Source organism: Miscanthus floridulus, chromosome 7 (genome assembly GCF_019320115.1).
Source record: "Miscanthus floridulus cultivar M001 chromosome 7, ASM1932011v1, whole genome shotgun sequence".
In the NCBI taxonomy this organism is placed as follows: Eukaryota; Viridiplantae; Streptophyta; class Magnoliopsida; order Poales; family Poaceae; genus Miscanthus; species Miscanthus floridulus.
In genome coordinates, this window is record NC_089586.1 from 122,826,466 (window position 1) to 122,842,265 (window position 15,800).

At 47.3% G+C, this 15,800-nt stretch overlaps 1 protein-coding gene and 2 pseudogenes across 1 annotated transcript; 1 reads left to right on the forward strand and 2 right to left on the reverse strand.

Moving 5' to 3' along the window:
* Window positions 1–4,083: 4,083 nt before the first annotated feature.
* Window positions 4,084–5,425, forward strand: LOC136466173 (L10-interacting MYB domain-containing protein-like; annotated as a pseudogene).
* Window positions 5,426–5,657: 232 nt separating this feature from the next.
* Window positions 5,658–7,233, reverse strand: LOC136466174 (protein ALP1-like; annotated as a pseudogene).
* Window positions 7,234–8,192: 959 nt separating this feature from the next.
* LOC136464569 (ethylene-responsive transcription factor ERF021-like) lies at window positions 8,193–9,298 on the reverse strand. Its single transcript, XM_066463514.1, has one exon. The coding sequence runs from the start codon at window positions 9,221–9,223 to the stop codon at window positions 8,453–8,455; it is 771 nt and encodes a 256-aa protein (XP_066319611.1). The 5' UTR covers window positions 9,224–9,298; the 3' UTR covers window positions 8,193–8,452.
* Window positions 9,299–15,800: the final 6,502 nt, after the last annotated feature.

Sequence of the window (15,800 nt, forward strand, 5' to 3'; positions counted from 1 at the left end):
GACCTTGGTGACCTCTGGTGTCTGTGAGAGCCAGGCGAGCTCGTTGGTGGCCATGGCCAGGTTGGCGCTTGGGGTCTTGTAGACGTCATGGCCATCAACACAGACAAATTCATCGTCGAGGTTGCGGTGGAGTTGGCATGGCCTTCCTTGTGAGTCAACTAAGCCTCAGCCATCTCAAGGGCAGCCTTGTTTGCTCGACGCTACACACGGTTCATGTTCCTATTGATGTGGGTGGCGCGGTCCTCCTCGGTTTCCCCTTCTCGTGGGGGCTATCGACGCTAAAGTTGAAGATTGCGCCACCACAGAAAGGAGGAAGAGGAAGTTGTTCGGCGGTGGTCTCAGCAATAGTCTCCGTAGAGCCTTGGGACTCAGAGCATGGATTCTCCTCCAAGATGATTTGGAGGGATGCTCCGAGGCATCGACCGACATGTACCATGTTGACAGCCAGCGAGAGTTGGTCGGCGATCTGATCGGCGAGAGGATGGACATCTCCAACCTGGTCGACGAATTTGCCCCGTAGGTCCTCTTTATAAGTGGCGGCGACGTTGGTGAACCCGAAGGGTAGGGCCGTAACCCCTGAAGTTTCCTGAGTAGCCTCCGACAGATCTGGATCGGAGGGTGGCCGGCACTAAACCAGAGTGGTCAGAGCTGATTCTATGATGGAGAGGCAATCGGCAAGCTTCTGGCCGACCCAATCGATGGATACGATCAGATTGTCACTGTTGATTCGCCTCTTTTGGTAGCGGGGGGAGCGGGCGACGAGTTGTTGGTGAAGATGACCTCAGAGGTGGTTCTGAGATCGGATCTGTAGTCGTAGGTGTTGGGGTGATCGGCTCAGTATCGATCTGTACCGGCTCGATGAGCTCTCCGACTTCGTTAGCGTTGATGATCCACGAGATCGATCCGACCGTGAAGATCTGGCCGGGCTGTGGGAGGGACGAAAAGCCTGCGGAACATACCATCTTGTTCGATATAGAAACAACACGCACATCCCTACCTGGCGCGCCAACTATTGACAGAATATCGTCGGCAGTCCTCCGAGGGGTATCTCACGAAGGTAGATTGATCGGCAGAGATGCGTGTAATCGAGAACAAGAAGGCAACAGAGACACATGAGTTAGACAGGTTCAAGCCGTCAGTATGACGTAATACCCTACTCCTGTGGTCTGTTGGATTGTATTGGTTATCGTATGATATTGCGTGTGTTTTGAGGGGGTCCCTGCCCGCCTTATATAGTCTGGGTACAGGGTTACAAGTCGGTTAGATCTAGGAGATAACCGAAAAGTAATAACAAATTACATGAATCATGGGATCATCGTATCCTAACAGATCTCGTAGTATCTTCAGGATATCTTCCCGGTGTCTTGCGGGAGGCGCCGAGCAGCGTCGTGCCTCGCAAGGCTTCGTCTTGTGGGCTGGGCCACCCCTAGAGGCGCAGCCCATATGGTCTGTCGTGGGTATCCAGGGTCGTACCCCCCCACACGCGCCCTTAACTGCTCGGATGAATCAATGTTGATGATCATTAGCTCCTCCTCTTCCGGTATCCTAGTATTTGTCCCTGACAGGCGCGAGTGGTGACGACGACGTTTCGTCTTGACATCTTCGTCGTCCGGGGGACGGTAGTACAATGTGGCGACCAACTGATGGTGGTTTGAAGGCGGTGCGGTGTGCGGCTTCTTTGAGTTTTCAGCTTTGTGTGGCTCGTGCCGATGTCCCAATCCGACCGTCCAGAGTTGTTTTTCTTTTGAGTTTGAGATCGGCGCGTGTTGATTTCCCAATCCAACCGGCCCGAGTTGTTGTTTTTTTGGTTGTTTGTTGTTGCCCAGTCTGAGTTCATCTTCTTTTTAATATAATCAACAGCTATCCTGTCTGATTCGTTTAAAAAAAATCCACTTGGATTAGCCCTTTAGCCTTAGACGACCCATCTCAATGGGAGCTTTGTTCTTATTTAATAAGACGGTACCTAACCATATTCGATGACTTCGTAGACAAAGTTTCCAAGTTCAAATGCAACAAGTTCTTCAGAAATATAAAAAATAAAACCATGCATTTCAAAGGCTATTTGAGCCATGAATCAAATACTATTTACTAATGCCGTAGCTAAAAACAATAAAATAAAGATCTATTTAGTTTGACACATGATAAAACCGTCTGGTAGGCAAAACGTTCGCAAATATAGGATTTTAACCGCCTATGATAAAAATTGTCCTTGTTAGGGTTATTAAACAACCCCTAAAACTATGTGAGGTGGAGAAGGGTCTCCACGGTGGATAGTCCTGGGCATAATTGACCGAAGACCAAACCAAACTAAGCGAAGTGATCTAGACCGAAGTTTTCGGTCATTAGTCCGGTCCCAAGTCCATACTACTAACTTTTTATGGTTAGTTCGGTTATATGCCTCAGATAACCAAACATTTGAATTTTGTTGACATAATATGTACTTTAGACTATTATTAGTGATATAATATTTATTCTAGTGGGTTTATATCAACCATGACTGTTATCATTTTGTTTAATCTATATTTTGTATTGTTATTTTTGCCTTCAATAGAAAAAATATTGCTAAAATTTGCTATAAATTATAATATTTAGTAGTTGTTTTATCTAGTCCGGTTAGTTCGATCATGATCGAGACTGAACCGAACTAACCGAAACCGTACTTGTTCGGTCCTGAGTTATGAAACTAACCGATCGGTCTCTAGTTTTAGATGACCAACTTTTTAAAAGATCAAAGAACCGATCGGTTCGGTTCGGTCAGACCGAACACCCAGGCCTAGGTGGAGAAGGATCCCGTGGAGAAGATAAGTCACACAGAGGATTGAGAAAGAAGGTAAAATAAGTGAGCAAGAAAATAAAGAAAGAAAAAAGGTATTATAGATATTTTAGTGTTTTCAATAATCATAAAAAACTATTTTATCAAATATTTTTCTAAAACAGTTTAACCTCTGTTTCATCAGGAAAAGCCAAAAAACTACATTACATACCAATGAAGTAGAACTACCAAACGGACTCTTAGGCCCCCTTTGGTTTGAAGGAATGGCAAAGGAATTTTGGAGGATTGAGATTCCTATGGTTTTATTCCTATGGAGCCCTTTGGTTCACTGGAGAAACAAAGGAACAAATCCTTAGGATTCCATTCCCGTGGCCTCATTTTATAGGAAACCAAAAATGAGATCGAAGCTCTTGAAAACTTTCCTGGCGCGAAAAGGACAGCTCGCGCGCCTCACGCCCTCGCTCGTCTCCCGCTCGCTCGATTCGCTTCGCGCTTGTGTCTTTCAGAACATTTCCAGCCCAGTCGAAACAGAACATTTCCCCAATCCCCATCGCAAGCCAAGGGGCAACAGCGGCCGCCCCATCGCCGGGACGGCTGACGGACACCGTCGTCGGCGCAGGCGATGGCCGCACCATCCCCGGTTGAGGCGTCGGCGGCACCGTCACCTCTGCACGAGATGGCGCGAGGTCCTTCCCATCGCAGACCATCGAGTCGGCCTGCCTCAACGTCGGTGACCCAATCCATCGGAACCCATCTCCGGCCACCTAGTCCGGCACTCGCAGCGACAACGCCGTACGGAATCATGCATCCGCGAGTTCCTCCGTCATCCAGGTACTTTCCTTTTCCCCATCTACAAGTGCGTTATTCTTCCCCATCAGAAGCGAGTCGGAGGCGGAGCTCCCCATGCGACCGCATGGCATCTCGAGGACGAGGCCCCAGCGGCAGCTACTGCCACCACGCCGCTCGCCCTAGCCCTGCCCCGCACCCACACCGCTTGCCGCAGCCCTAACCATGCCGCGCACCGGCGCCGCCATGCCGTGCCGCTCGCCATACCCAGCAGGCCGCCACAGCGCCACTCGCTAGCAGGTTGTAGCCATGGAAGAGGAGGATTTGGGGGTGTGGGATGGTTGCGGCGAGCAGACAAGAGGCGCAATAGCAAGTGCCGCTGGCCACGGGCTTGGCCGGGCTGTTACTAGCGTCGGGAGCCTGCAGCTACAAGAAGCAGAATGAACTGATGCAAAGTAGTTTGTTCTACCATATTTTATATGCCTAAATCATATAACATACTTTATTTTATTGCAAGGGTACTGATGCCGTGGAAAGGATCCACTCAGATTAATGTGGTTGATCAACGCACTTTGTCTGATAAACAACAACACCACTCCCAATCACAATGGTCTGATTATGTTGACGATGAGCATTGGTCTACAGAAAATACCCAGGAATTAGGTGATGCTTCTTCTCATTTCAGATGCACTAGTACCCTGCCTATAATTTATAGTTGCATATTCCTGATGAAACAGGGTCTATGTAATCTTCTGAACTGCAGTGAATTTGGGGACCACAAAGAGAGCCAGATGGAGTCACCAAATGAAACTATTCCTTATTGATCTTTTAAAAGAACATGATGTGCCGGGTTTCAGAACACATAATGCTTGGAGTAAGGATGCATGGACAAACATTGTTCATCGCGTGAATGCAAAGTTTGGTACATCATATTCTATTAACCAAGTCAAATAGCAGGAGCAAGACTTGAAGAAAGCATACCGAAGTGTTAAAGATTTGCTGGCTGAAAGTGGATTTGGATGGGATACTGAGCGAATGATGGTGACTGCGCCTGCAAGTGTTTGGTCTAGTTTTACTGCTCGCAACAACAATAAGGACGCTTTCCATTGGCAAGATAGGTCATTCCCATATTATGATGCTTTATCTTCACTGTACGATGGTGAGGCTTACATATTCTGCACATTTTTATTTGCATGTCTCTTTGATTTCTTAAATTTGGTAATCATTTTTTTTGTTGCACGTCATCCTGCAGGTCGTCATGCCGAAGGGAGAACCCGTCAAGGCATGGACCATTATGCAAGCAAAGCAAAGAATGTGTTAGTTCCATCAACACAAACAACACAAGTGGCTGACACATATGACTCACCATCTCCAACGTTAAATGCTCCGGGTGAATCAGATCTACAGTTTCATCTTGATGAAGAGACAGAGGAGGCAAACTTTGATTTTTCGCAGCCTTCATCTAATCATGTCCATTAGCCACAAGCTGCACCTACCTCCACACACATGCATAGAGAGGCATCTGATTCTCGACGTGGTAATAAGAAACAAAAGAGCAAAGTTGCTCTCTCGGATGATGGATTTCATGAGAGATACCTAAAATTGAAGAAGGAAGAAATAGATCGATTTGCTGCTATTGAGGAGAAAAAATTGGAGGATCCATACAGCATCAACAAGTGTGTCAGTATGGTTGAACGCTTACAGGGTCTACAGATGGGAGAAATATTGGTGGCAGCCGACATCTTCAAATGCAAGGAGAACAGGGAAGTATTCTTATTATTTTCTACCGATGAATTACGGTTGGCTTGGCTTAAAAGGGAAATTGGGCGTGCGCAAACAAACCTTCAGGATTTGTTTCAGGATTAGAGAGATGCCAAGATGTACTTTTGCATTAGACTGAGAGCTTTTGGTAAACTTGGTTGTAGCTAGTTGCTCTTTTGGTGTATATGCCATGACAGTGAGGGGTAAAAAAGTAGAGTGCTATCTCATGGATTTTATTTAGAGAGATGAAAGTAGAATACTAGAATATATTAAGTTGCTAATTTGGAGTACAAGGGCTACAATGACCCTGAATTTAATATCACTATATACAATGGTACTAAGGCCTTCGTGCTACGTAACGAGCCCACATCCTTCGTGCTATGTCGTCTCGCTTTTGATTCCCAGCTTCTCTAGCGTTATTGAATGCTTGTATGTCACCATTGTAGTTCAGATCTCCATCTGGCACATCAACAATCTGGTTTGCATCAATTTCAACATTGGAGGTACATGGCCACAACATATCTCCGTTGTGTAGGCATATGAAGTTGTGTAGAACACAACAAGCAACTGATATGTCCACTTGTTTTATTAGCCGGGTAGTGTGCACCAGTTTTTAGAATAGGAAACCTCATTTTTAATATGCCAATTGCCCGCTCAATATGGTTCCTTAGCTGTGCATGTCGAAGATTGAACAATTCTTTGTAATCTCGAGGCTTTTGCTTAGCTCTTCCTTGTTCCTTTAAATGATATCTTGTTCCACGATATGGCGCAAGGAATTGTGTTGTGTTTGCATAACCTGCATCTACTAGAAAAAATTTACCAGGAGGTACTTCAAAGCCATGGTTAAGTGCATCGTGTAGAACCCTTGTATCTGAAGCTGATCCCTCCCAACTGGCATGAACATGTACAAATTTTAGATCGAAGTCACATGCTACCATAACATTCTGAGATAGTGTTTGCTTTCTATTCCGATATGGTTCTTGCTGATCTAGTGGAAGTATCATTGGTATATGAGTCCCATCAATACAGCCAACACAATCCTACAGAAATAAAAAAATAACATTATTTATATGGTATATTGTCTTTAAGTAGTTTGTTTGAACGTATGAAATTTAAGAAAACAATCAAGTGCATTTGTTCATACCTGAAAGAAGGGGTGGAATTTTGGTTTTCGCAAAATCTGGTGCGGGTGTAGCAAAGGTGGGCGTATATATACACATGTAAGCTGTGTAATTGCATCAAGCACTGCTCCAAAATGACGACTAATTGTTTCTCCACTGTGCTGAAACTCATATTGCAAGGTCTCATTACTTGCATTTTTTGCTAGTGCATATAAGAATATAGCAACCTTCTCTTCTACTGAGATCCTTGAATCATCAAGTAGTTGCTTCTCATGCAACTTATTGACCAAAGCTTGGAAAACATCAACTTCCATTCTGAAGTTCCTTTTACTTAGGCTCTCATGGCCTGTTAAGATTTCTTGAACACGCTCAGCTCCTGACAGTTTTGATGTATGTATAGGTTTTTTACTAGATGATGGCTTTGATGAATCTTCTATGGTAGGGAGAACAAATAACATGAATTCATCTTCATTTTGTGATCGGCGTCGATAGTTTGGATCCATGACTAACACAGTGGAAAACCAAGTAGGGTACTCAAATATGTTGTAGATTCACTATAAACAGATGGCTACCACCTGGTATTCGAGATGTGAAATAACAAATAAATGTCACTAGCAAGATTGACGTGTACAGAACAAAAACAAAATTATGAGATTCATGACTCACCGTATGAAGTATCTGGTCAGAGCTCTTGAAGAGTTTGGAGGTGAGCTCGTTGTGTTTGGAGATGATCTGTGTGCTTGGAGATGAACAGGATGTGGTTTGTACAGGCGCGTGTGCATATAGGCGCATCACTTCCCTCTCTACAGTAGGAGGCCACCGGGCCCAGGCGCGCAGGGCACGGCCGCCGTCTGGACTTCGATCGATTCGCGGTCCCGGCGCGGGCCAACAGCGGGGGCGGTCGGCGGAGCGGCAGCGGGCCAACGGCGGGGCGGTCGGCGGAGCAGCGCGAGCGCGGAGGAAGGAATGGACCCAGCAGATCGCGCGCGTCGCCGGCGTGCAGCTATGGAGGACCGAAGGGCGGCCGGCCAAGCGGGCGAGCAGCGCGGGCGCGCGGGGCGGAGCCGCCGTGCGAGCGTGATCGGAGGCTGGGAGTGCGCCGTCACTGCTCTACTACTGCTAGTTTGCTTGCCCTATCTCCTGAGGCCTTCGGCTGTGCGTCATGAATGGGCCAAGCCGCTAAATTGAGAACGGGCCAGTTTAATACAAATTGAGAGCAGCACGCTGTACAATTCCTTTGGTTTTCCTGAGTTGTTGCCAAAGGGCTTCCAAGTTCATATTTCTATGTTTCTAATTCCATAGAATTAGAGAAGTGGTGTACTTCATTCCTATATTTTTGCTTTTCCTATCCTTTTTCTACCCTCCCATCCAAAGGAGGCCTGAAGGTGGATGTGGGTGCACGTGCAGCGCCCGTGGTCAAAGACTCAAAGGTAACGAAGGCGAAGGAACCGAGGAACGCTGGATTGTTTGTAGCCACTCATCGACTCATACTGTAAACGTAGTCACACGACAACGGTGGTCAGAGGTCGGTGTAAAAGTCGTATGAAAGCGATTGGTGACTGACGAGTTACAGATTCACAGTACAGTCATCTGATGGCATCCGTTAGCTAAAGTTTAGTTCGGACGTTGAACGCTAATTTCGAGTATTAAGTACAGGCTAATTAAAAAACTAATTGTACGAATTAAGACTAATTTATAAGACGAATCTATTAAGACTAATTAGTTCATGATTTGATAATACGGTGCTACAATAAACATATGCTAATATGAATTAATTAGATTTAGTACATTTGTCTCGCATAGATTTGTCTCGCGAATCAGTGAGTAATTAGTTTTAGGTGCGCCTGCATGCCGATCAATCTCTCGTGAAGCTAAAGTGTGTTCTTTTTCAGAGGGAGATGATGGAATCTCTTCCCTAAAAAACAATCATGGAATCTCATCATATAAAATATAAAAGCACTAAAACAAGAGGAAGATCCGGAGATGGATGGACGAAGGTGCAGGAGCAGGATCATGGCATGGACCAGAAGCTGCCGTCATCCATCATCATGATCTCGTTCAGCCCGTCCCAGATGTCCTGTTCCTTCGGCGCCGGCCTTATTATTCCCTGCTGCGTGGTCGGCGCCTGCGCCACGTGCACCGGCGACGCGGCGTTGGACCCGCAGTTCTCGCGGAGGCTCTGATCGGGCACTGGACGGTGGTGCGGCTGCACAGCCGCCCCCGCCCAGGAAGGAGCCGGCGCGGGCGCCGCGGCGGCAGCGTCCGCCGGGAAGTTGAGCTTGGCGCGCTGGCCCCGGAACTCGACCGCGGCGACGTCGTAGGCGCGCGCGGCGTCCTCGGCGGTGTCGAACGTGCCGAGCCACTTGCGCACGGCGCGGCGCGGGTCGCGGATCTCCGACGCCCACTTGCCCCACGGCCGCCGCCGCACGCCCATGTACTGGCTCACCCTCTTCCCCCTCCCTCTCCGTTTGCCCACGCTTCCTCCGCCGTTGCCGCGGCTCGCGGACGCGGAGCATTCTGCGCCGTCGCTGTCGCTGCTCGACCCGGCGACGAGCTCGCAGCCGCTGCCGGGGCACCCGTCCGCGCCGCACCTGACGCACGCCGCGGGAGCCGGAGCGGGAACCTCTACGGCCGCCGCCGCCGGTGCTGACGCCTCCGGGAGCAGCGCGGCGGGGGCGGCGGTGTCCCCGGACACGACGGAGATGAGCGCGCGGAGGAAGAGGGAGTTCTCCTGCTCGGTGTTCGGGAGCTGGAACCCGCCGCGCTCCAGCCTCGGCGCCATGGCGGGGTGGTGGCTGTGCGACGACGTGGCGTCGGTGTCGCGAGAAAGTGGCGGAAAAAGGTGTCTTGGACTCCGAGGTCGCGGCGACGATGTTTCAGGCTGCTGTGCTGTGGGATTTTTATAGGGCAGCGCTGGCGCCTGGACGGTGCGTGGACGCAACCACATCGGGCCCTTCCTACAACGCCTCGCCCTCCTGCACGGGATCACGTCCGTCCGCACGGAACAGAAGAGATCGAACCGTTCATCCTCCGCTCCCCGCGCACGGAACCCGCCCGCCCTCCGCGCACGGAACGGATCGAATAGAACGGGTTTCCCATTCGCCCCCAACCTCGCCCGCCCCCAACGCACTCCTATCAGAAAATTGTTTGCAACATCAAACAAAAGCACAATACGAGGTGAAACATCAGAACAAGTCTACTACAACATCAGTAAAAGAACGACAGCAATAACACAACAAAGCTACTGCAATACGAGATGCAACTTCAGAAAAAATACTAATGCAACAAAGAAAAATTACTTGTTGCAACAGCAAACCAAAGCTCCTGCAAAAACAGAAAACAAAACGCAGTGCGAGATACAACATCAGAAAAAAAATCCAATGCAACAAAAAAAAACTTGTTGCAACAGCGAAACAACACTACTACAATAACAGAAACAAAAACACCATGTGAGATGCAACATCGGAAAAAAGACTAATGCAACAAAGAAATATTGCTTGTTGCAATAGCAAAACGACGCTATTGTAACAACATAAACAAAAGGCTCAATGCGAGATGCAACATCAGAAAAAAAAACTAATGCAGCAAAGAAAATATTGCTTGTTGCAACAGCAAAGCAAGCCTACTGCAATAGAGCTCGTCGGAACCTTAGCCACCGCCGCATTCCTCAGATCCAGATCCAGAGGAGGGGTAGGAGGAGGAGGAGGAGGAGAGCTCAAATCCATATGAGGAGGAAGGAGATAGAAGGAGGAGGGCCAGAGAAGGACCCACGTACCTCGTCGGAAGCCGCCACCGTCGCCCTCCTCTCCGATTGCATGGAGGTCACGGAGCAAGGGAGGAAGGTAAGGAGGGAGGGAGGAGCGGCTCGCCGGAAGCCGCCACCGCCGCCCTCCTCTCCAGTTGCATGGAGGTCGCAGAGCGAGGGAAGGAGGTAAGGAGGGAGGGAGGGGCAGCTCGCCGGAAGCCGCCGCCGTCGCGGCATGGAGGTCGTGGAGGGAGGGAGGGGCGGCGGCGCGAGCAGAGTGGAGGAGCCGGGAGGAGGAGAGGGAGAGAAGAGCGAAAGAAGTAAAACGCGCGGACACGGAATAGGGATGGAGAGGGTGTCGAGCAGACGGATAAGACAAAGCGTCGATCGAATCGTTTTTTGAGGAGCGTCCGAAACGTTGACGTTCAAACAGGAGCATTACCGATTTTTTCACGTACGCGCGCGTGCATGCGCACCGGCACGAGCGTCACGCGGAGTCCAAGCGGTGCCGCCCCGGGTTGTTTTGGCGCACGTTTCTCGTCATCAGTGTGAACGGGTGCAGATAGTTTGAGATATGAATGGATGGAAGATCAGAAATAGAAGTGGCCGGCGAAGATACATGGTTAGGTTAGGTGGATACAAGCGGCTTCGATTACAGTGGTATTCTAATCTAGTAATCTGTGGAGGTCCATACGGTATTATTATAGTGCCCGGTTTGGCATTCTTATCTTATGATTAGTGCATATCATGAGCTCAACGCACGTTAATTTCGTGCTGGACCAATAAATATACTCCTTTTTTTCAGAAAGATACCATTGATGTTGCTGTAAGAAAATAAAGTGGAGTACTATTGATGTTACTTCAATCCTTGGTTAGCAATTGCTTGGTGCTAGCAGACCTTACTATAGCGCTAATAACTCAAGAATTAATGGACTAGTGTTCAAACAAGATGAAAATTGCCATAGAGAGAAATTCAGACCCTGTTCCTGTGTGGATCGTGGAATGGAACTGGAAGACCCTGACGAGTGATGACCGGTCGTTGGACTGAATAAACAACTCCACATTGGAGAAAGTCGGACTGGGATCTCGCGGTGGCACGGGGACCACAATTGTTTTTTTAGTACTAGACTAGATCCAGATAATACCAAGTTTCAAAAAAAAAATCCAGATAATACCGTCCCAAGTGGGTATTTTTTGTATTCGCCTTGTGGTCGGCCGGCCCACCTAACCAGTACGCGAGGGCCGGGCCGGCGGTGCGTGTGCGTTTCGCGCGTGTCCTCGTCGTCGTGGATGTCGACGAGGGTAAGGACTCGTGGACTCGTTGAGATTAAAGTTTACTCCATGTTTAATCGAATATTTGATACATACCTAGAGTATTAAATATAGATTAAAATAATAATTAATTACATAGATTACAACTAATTTATGAGACAATTTTTTTGATATATTTAGTCCATGATTTAACAATATGGTGCTACAGTAACATATGCGTTGATGATGGGTTAATTAGGCTTAATAGATTCGTCTCACGGATTAATGATGAATTCTATAATTTATTTTTTATTAATATGTGAACACTTGTACAACATCCCGTACTCGACGTTTATACCCCCTATTTAAAGAAGGCCTAAAGTGGTTTTCGGATCGGCGCGGTGGTGTTCTTGTCAGCTGAGGTCGGCAGGTTAGTGGGTCCTCGCTTAATTGCTTCTGACTCGTCAAGGTACCAACTTGCTTGTCATGTCGACCGGTTGAGTCCTGTGATCCTGTCCTCATGAACTGAACTGTACAAAGCCATCTCTCAAGAACAACTCTTGTGCGTGAGGCTACGGCTTGGGGGCTTCGCTATCGTAGACCACTGTGGGGCGGTGGTTCAAGGAGAGAGAGCGTGACATTCAAGACATCAATGAAGTGCTAAATCTACAACATATGAGTTGGTCATCACGTTGGATTTTATTGACTATTAAGTTTGGCCCCAACAAATCTTAATTTTAGGTGCAATAAATGTTTAGTGCCACATGGGATTGTAACTAGATGTTGACTTAAATAGATAATTATTGTGTGCACCTATTAAGAAGTTGAAAGAGGTGAAAGATGTGCCACGCGCTCGTGACGTGACATGGTGTGTTATAATGGGCCTAGCCCTCCATGACATGTTGTTTCATGTATTGGGTTAGTCTGACTCTATAAAAATGGTGCCTCCTATTTCTCTGACGGGAGCACACATAGCATCATTGTTCTTTGTTTCTTTTATTCAATGACGAGAATCTAGATCTTTTAGATCTGACGTATTTTAAGCCATCGTAACAGAATAATTAGAGCTTTTGATATGAACAAAAGAGGTAGTGTTTCTAATAATATTTACATATTGGGAAAGTGCACTATTTTTGGAGTACTACATCTCCATTTATGGAACTTTGAAGTAGCTCCTATTTTGGTCATCATCAGAATTTTTACTTAAGTTCAGCGGTAGTTTAAGCCGTCTTAGAGATCTCATATGACAAATCTTATTATATCAATGTTGTTGATAATTAAGCTTTCTATGATCTAGCGACATTTGAGTATTTTTGAATGCATGGGTATAAGGAACAATGCTGCTATCATGAACGATAGTGTATCAGTAGGTGCTAACGATGGGTTATGGGCATTTCAACGTGTTATTTGTTGTTTGTAATTGCTTTTATGATGGTGTTTGTAGAAAGGATTGCTTGTAAAGTTGTAATCATGTGGTTTACCTTTGAAGTGTGCGTAACTCTTTTGCTCCAGCGTCGCAAAGACAAGTAAATGTGGTGTTGTGATCCACATGCTTTAATTTACGGGTTTTCTAGTGAAGTTCTAGTAGAGATAGTGAAGTTCTAGTAGAGACACATGCCTTGTTCGCTTGTCTTTTGAGCCGTACTATTTCAGCGAACGAACAATATTTTTCTCTTATAACAAATCAACAAACATTACTTTTAGCCATGACTTTTCAGCAAAACGAACAAGGCCATAGTCATAAATGTTTAAAGGCCCAATTTGGCCTTCCCCCTCTTGGGTTTCTCTACATTTAGAACACTCATGGTCATTATAGCTTTCCTAGAGCCACCTGTGCTGATGCCAACGAGGAGTCCTTTTCTTCGTATGTATGTTCTTAAACCAGGGGTTTGGCCGGTGGATGTGGATGCATAACCTCCTCTACCTCGTCCTCCTTTACTTGAGTGATGGAGAGGTCTTGATTTCTGAGGGCGTGTTTAGATGCAAAATTTTTTGGGTTTTGGCCACTGTAGCACTTTCGTTTGTATTTGGTAATTAGTGTCTAATTATGGACTAATTATGTTCGAAAGTTTCGTCTCGCGATTTCTCGCCCAACTGTGCAATTAGGTTTTTTTTCGTCTACATTTAATACTTCATGCATGTGCCGCAAGATTCGATGTGATGGGTACTGCGCAAAATTTTTTAGGAACTAAACATGCCCTGATTCTAGGTCCGTTGTGGATGACGATGGGACGGGGCCACGGGACGATATAACAGAGTCCGCCTAAGAGTAGCGGCCTAGCAGGCGACGCTCATATTTATGGAGTTACATAAGAGAGACATGGTGAAGGTTGGCTTGCGGAACAAGCAGACAAGAGATGCGTGCTTTCCAAAGCTAGGGTTGAAGGTGGGTCTTGTTGGGCTAACAACTTGATGGTTGTTCTCTGGGCCTTTCTATCTCGTTTGGCTTGTTCTAAAACTTTGGATTGGCCCCATTAAAAAAATTCTAATGAGCCAAGTTGGTCACGGCCAAGCGTGCCAACGAGCCATAAGTTTTTTTTTTGTTCAGTCCTAGTCACACAATGCTTTTGCATTGTTTTGCAAGCATATCCGTCAAGTTGGGAATCACCTGTTTTGGCGCATAGGTGAAAAAGTTGGTCTCTAACAAGTAGCAACTCCTTTCCGAGCTTGTGTTTTTTGTACCCTGCACAAAATCCTTCTCTAACTCCTCATGTATACTCTTGTGCTTGGCCTTCACGATCTGTGAACTAGCGCCACAAAGTGGAGGAAATTCCATCACTTGCACATTTTTCCTTCACCTGCTTCTCTAAGCGGCGATCCGGTGCGCTAGGTGCACGGTCCTGGATGGTTGTGGCCGCCGCTGTCCTAGTTGGGGGTGGTTCTGGCTTTGCTGCCCGCAGGCTGGTGGAGGCAGCGCCCGACAGTGGGGTGGCTGCAAACGGCGAACAGAGCAACTCAGCAGGGCTCCCACTTAAATATAGATGTCCAGTCCAAAAACTCAGCTCCAACATGGCCACTACTCAAGCCCCCTAATTTATGGTGGGCACCAAAATTCACCCTCCAAACCCCATTCGTGTGGGAGAATGGGGGCTTAACCCCTCAGCCCCCATCCGGCCGTTGCTACGGTTTTTCCCCACGCGAGTACCTCCCTCCGCGCGAGTGTAGCCGCCCGCCTCCGCCTCCACCGCGTGCGGCCTCCCCTCTGGGCTCCAACGAGCGCCAATCCTCCCCTCCCGGCGAGCTCGAGTCCCCTCCCCTGCCCGGCACGAGTGTTACAGCGCGGCCCCGCCACTGCTTGACACGGCCCGAAGGCACGACCATCTCCCCACGTGGCCCGGCGGCGCGGCCTCCTCCCGGCGCGGCATGCACCTCGCTGGCGTTTCCCGACGTTCCTGCTCCGCCTCTTGCGATCCGCTCCGCCTCCTGCTCTTCCCGACCCCCGACAAGCTGCGCCGCAATGTCGCGGATCTGGCGCTGCTTGCTGCTTCTCCTCTACCCGTGTGTATAGCTTAGTAGACAGAGCGTGAGGATGGCGAGCGGGTCCCTTTTGTCAGTGTCTACCTAAATGGATTTGGGGGTCTAAATTTGGGGGCTCTGATTTGTGTGGCCCTGTTGGAGTTGCTCTTATGGCAGGCGTGGGTAAATGGAGGCGTTGTGTGCTTAGGTCAACCAAGATGTGATCAGTCAAAGCCAGAATGTGCTACAGCATGATCGTGAAAAAAAGAAAAGGAACCCTTGGAGAAGTTTTTTTTTTTGTTTGCAATAATCTTTTGGAGCATTCTAAATCAGGATTTTTAGGAGTTTTATTTAACTATTGGAGATGCTCTTAGGAGCGAGTGAGTGACTATTGTCCATATACCATGAATATATTATACATAGCATATACGATTGACAACAATCACATCACCAACAAAAAACATTATTCTTTTGCTCGAACATTATTTCCTTTCGTGAAACATGTTTTCTTATGCCACAGCTATTGCATCTTGGCTGTTGGTAATGCAGTACAAAGAACCATACGGCCATCATATTCAGTGAAAAAAATGTTATTTTCTGCCATTATTCCTCAAAATTATATAGATGCATGCCCCTCATCCTCACTTATTTACGGATGATGAAGGCCCTATTTGGTTACTGCAGTCCCTCCTAAAATTCATGTCACATCGAATGTTTGGATATATGCATGGAATATTAAATATAGACTAATTACGAAACTAATTGCACAACTTGCAACTAATTTGTGAGACGAATCTTTTAAGCCTAATTAGTCCATGATTTGACAACGTGGTGCTACACTAAACATGTGCTAATGACAGATTAATTAGGCTTAAAAAATCGTCTCGCAAATTCGCCTTCATCTATA

Excerpts from the sequence above, each read along its gene's own strand:
- LOC136464569 (XM_066463514.1), bottom strand. The coding sequence starts at position 9,223 with ATGGCGCCGAGGCTGGAGCGCGGCGGGTTCCAGCTCCCGAACACCGAG.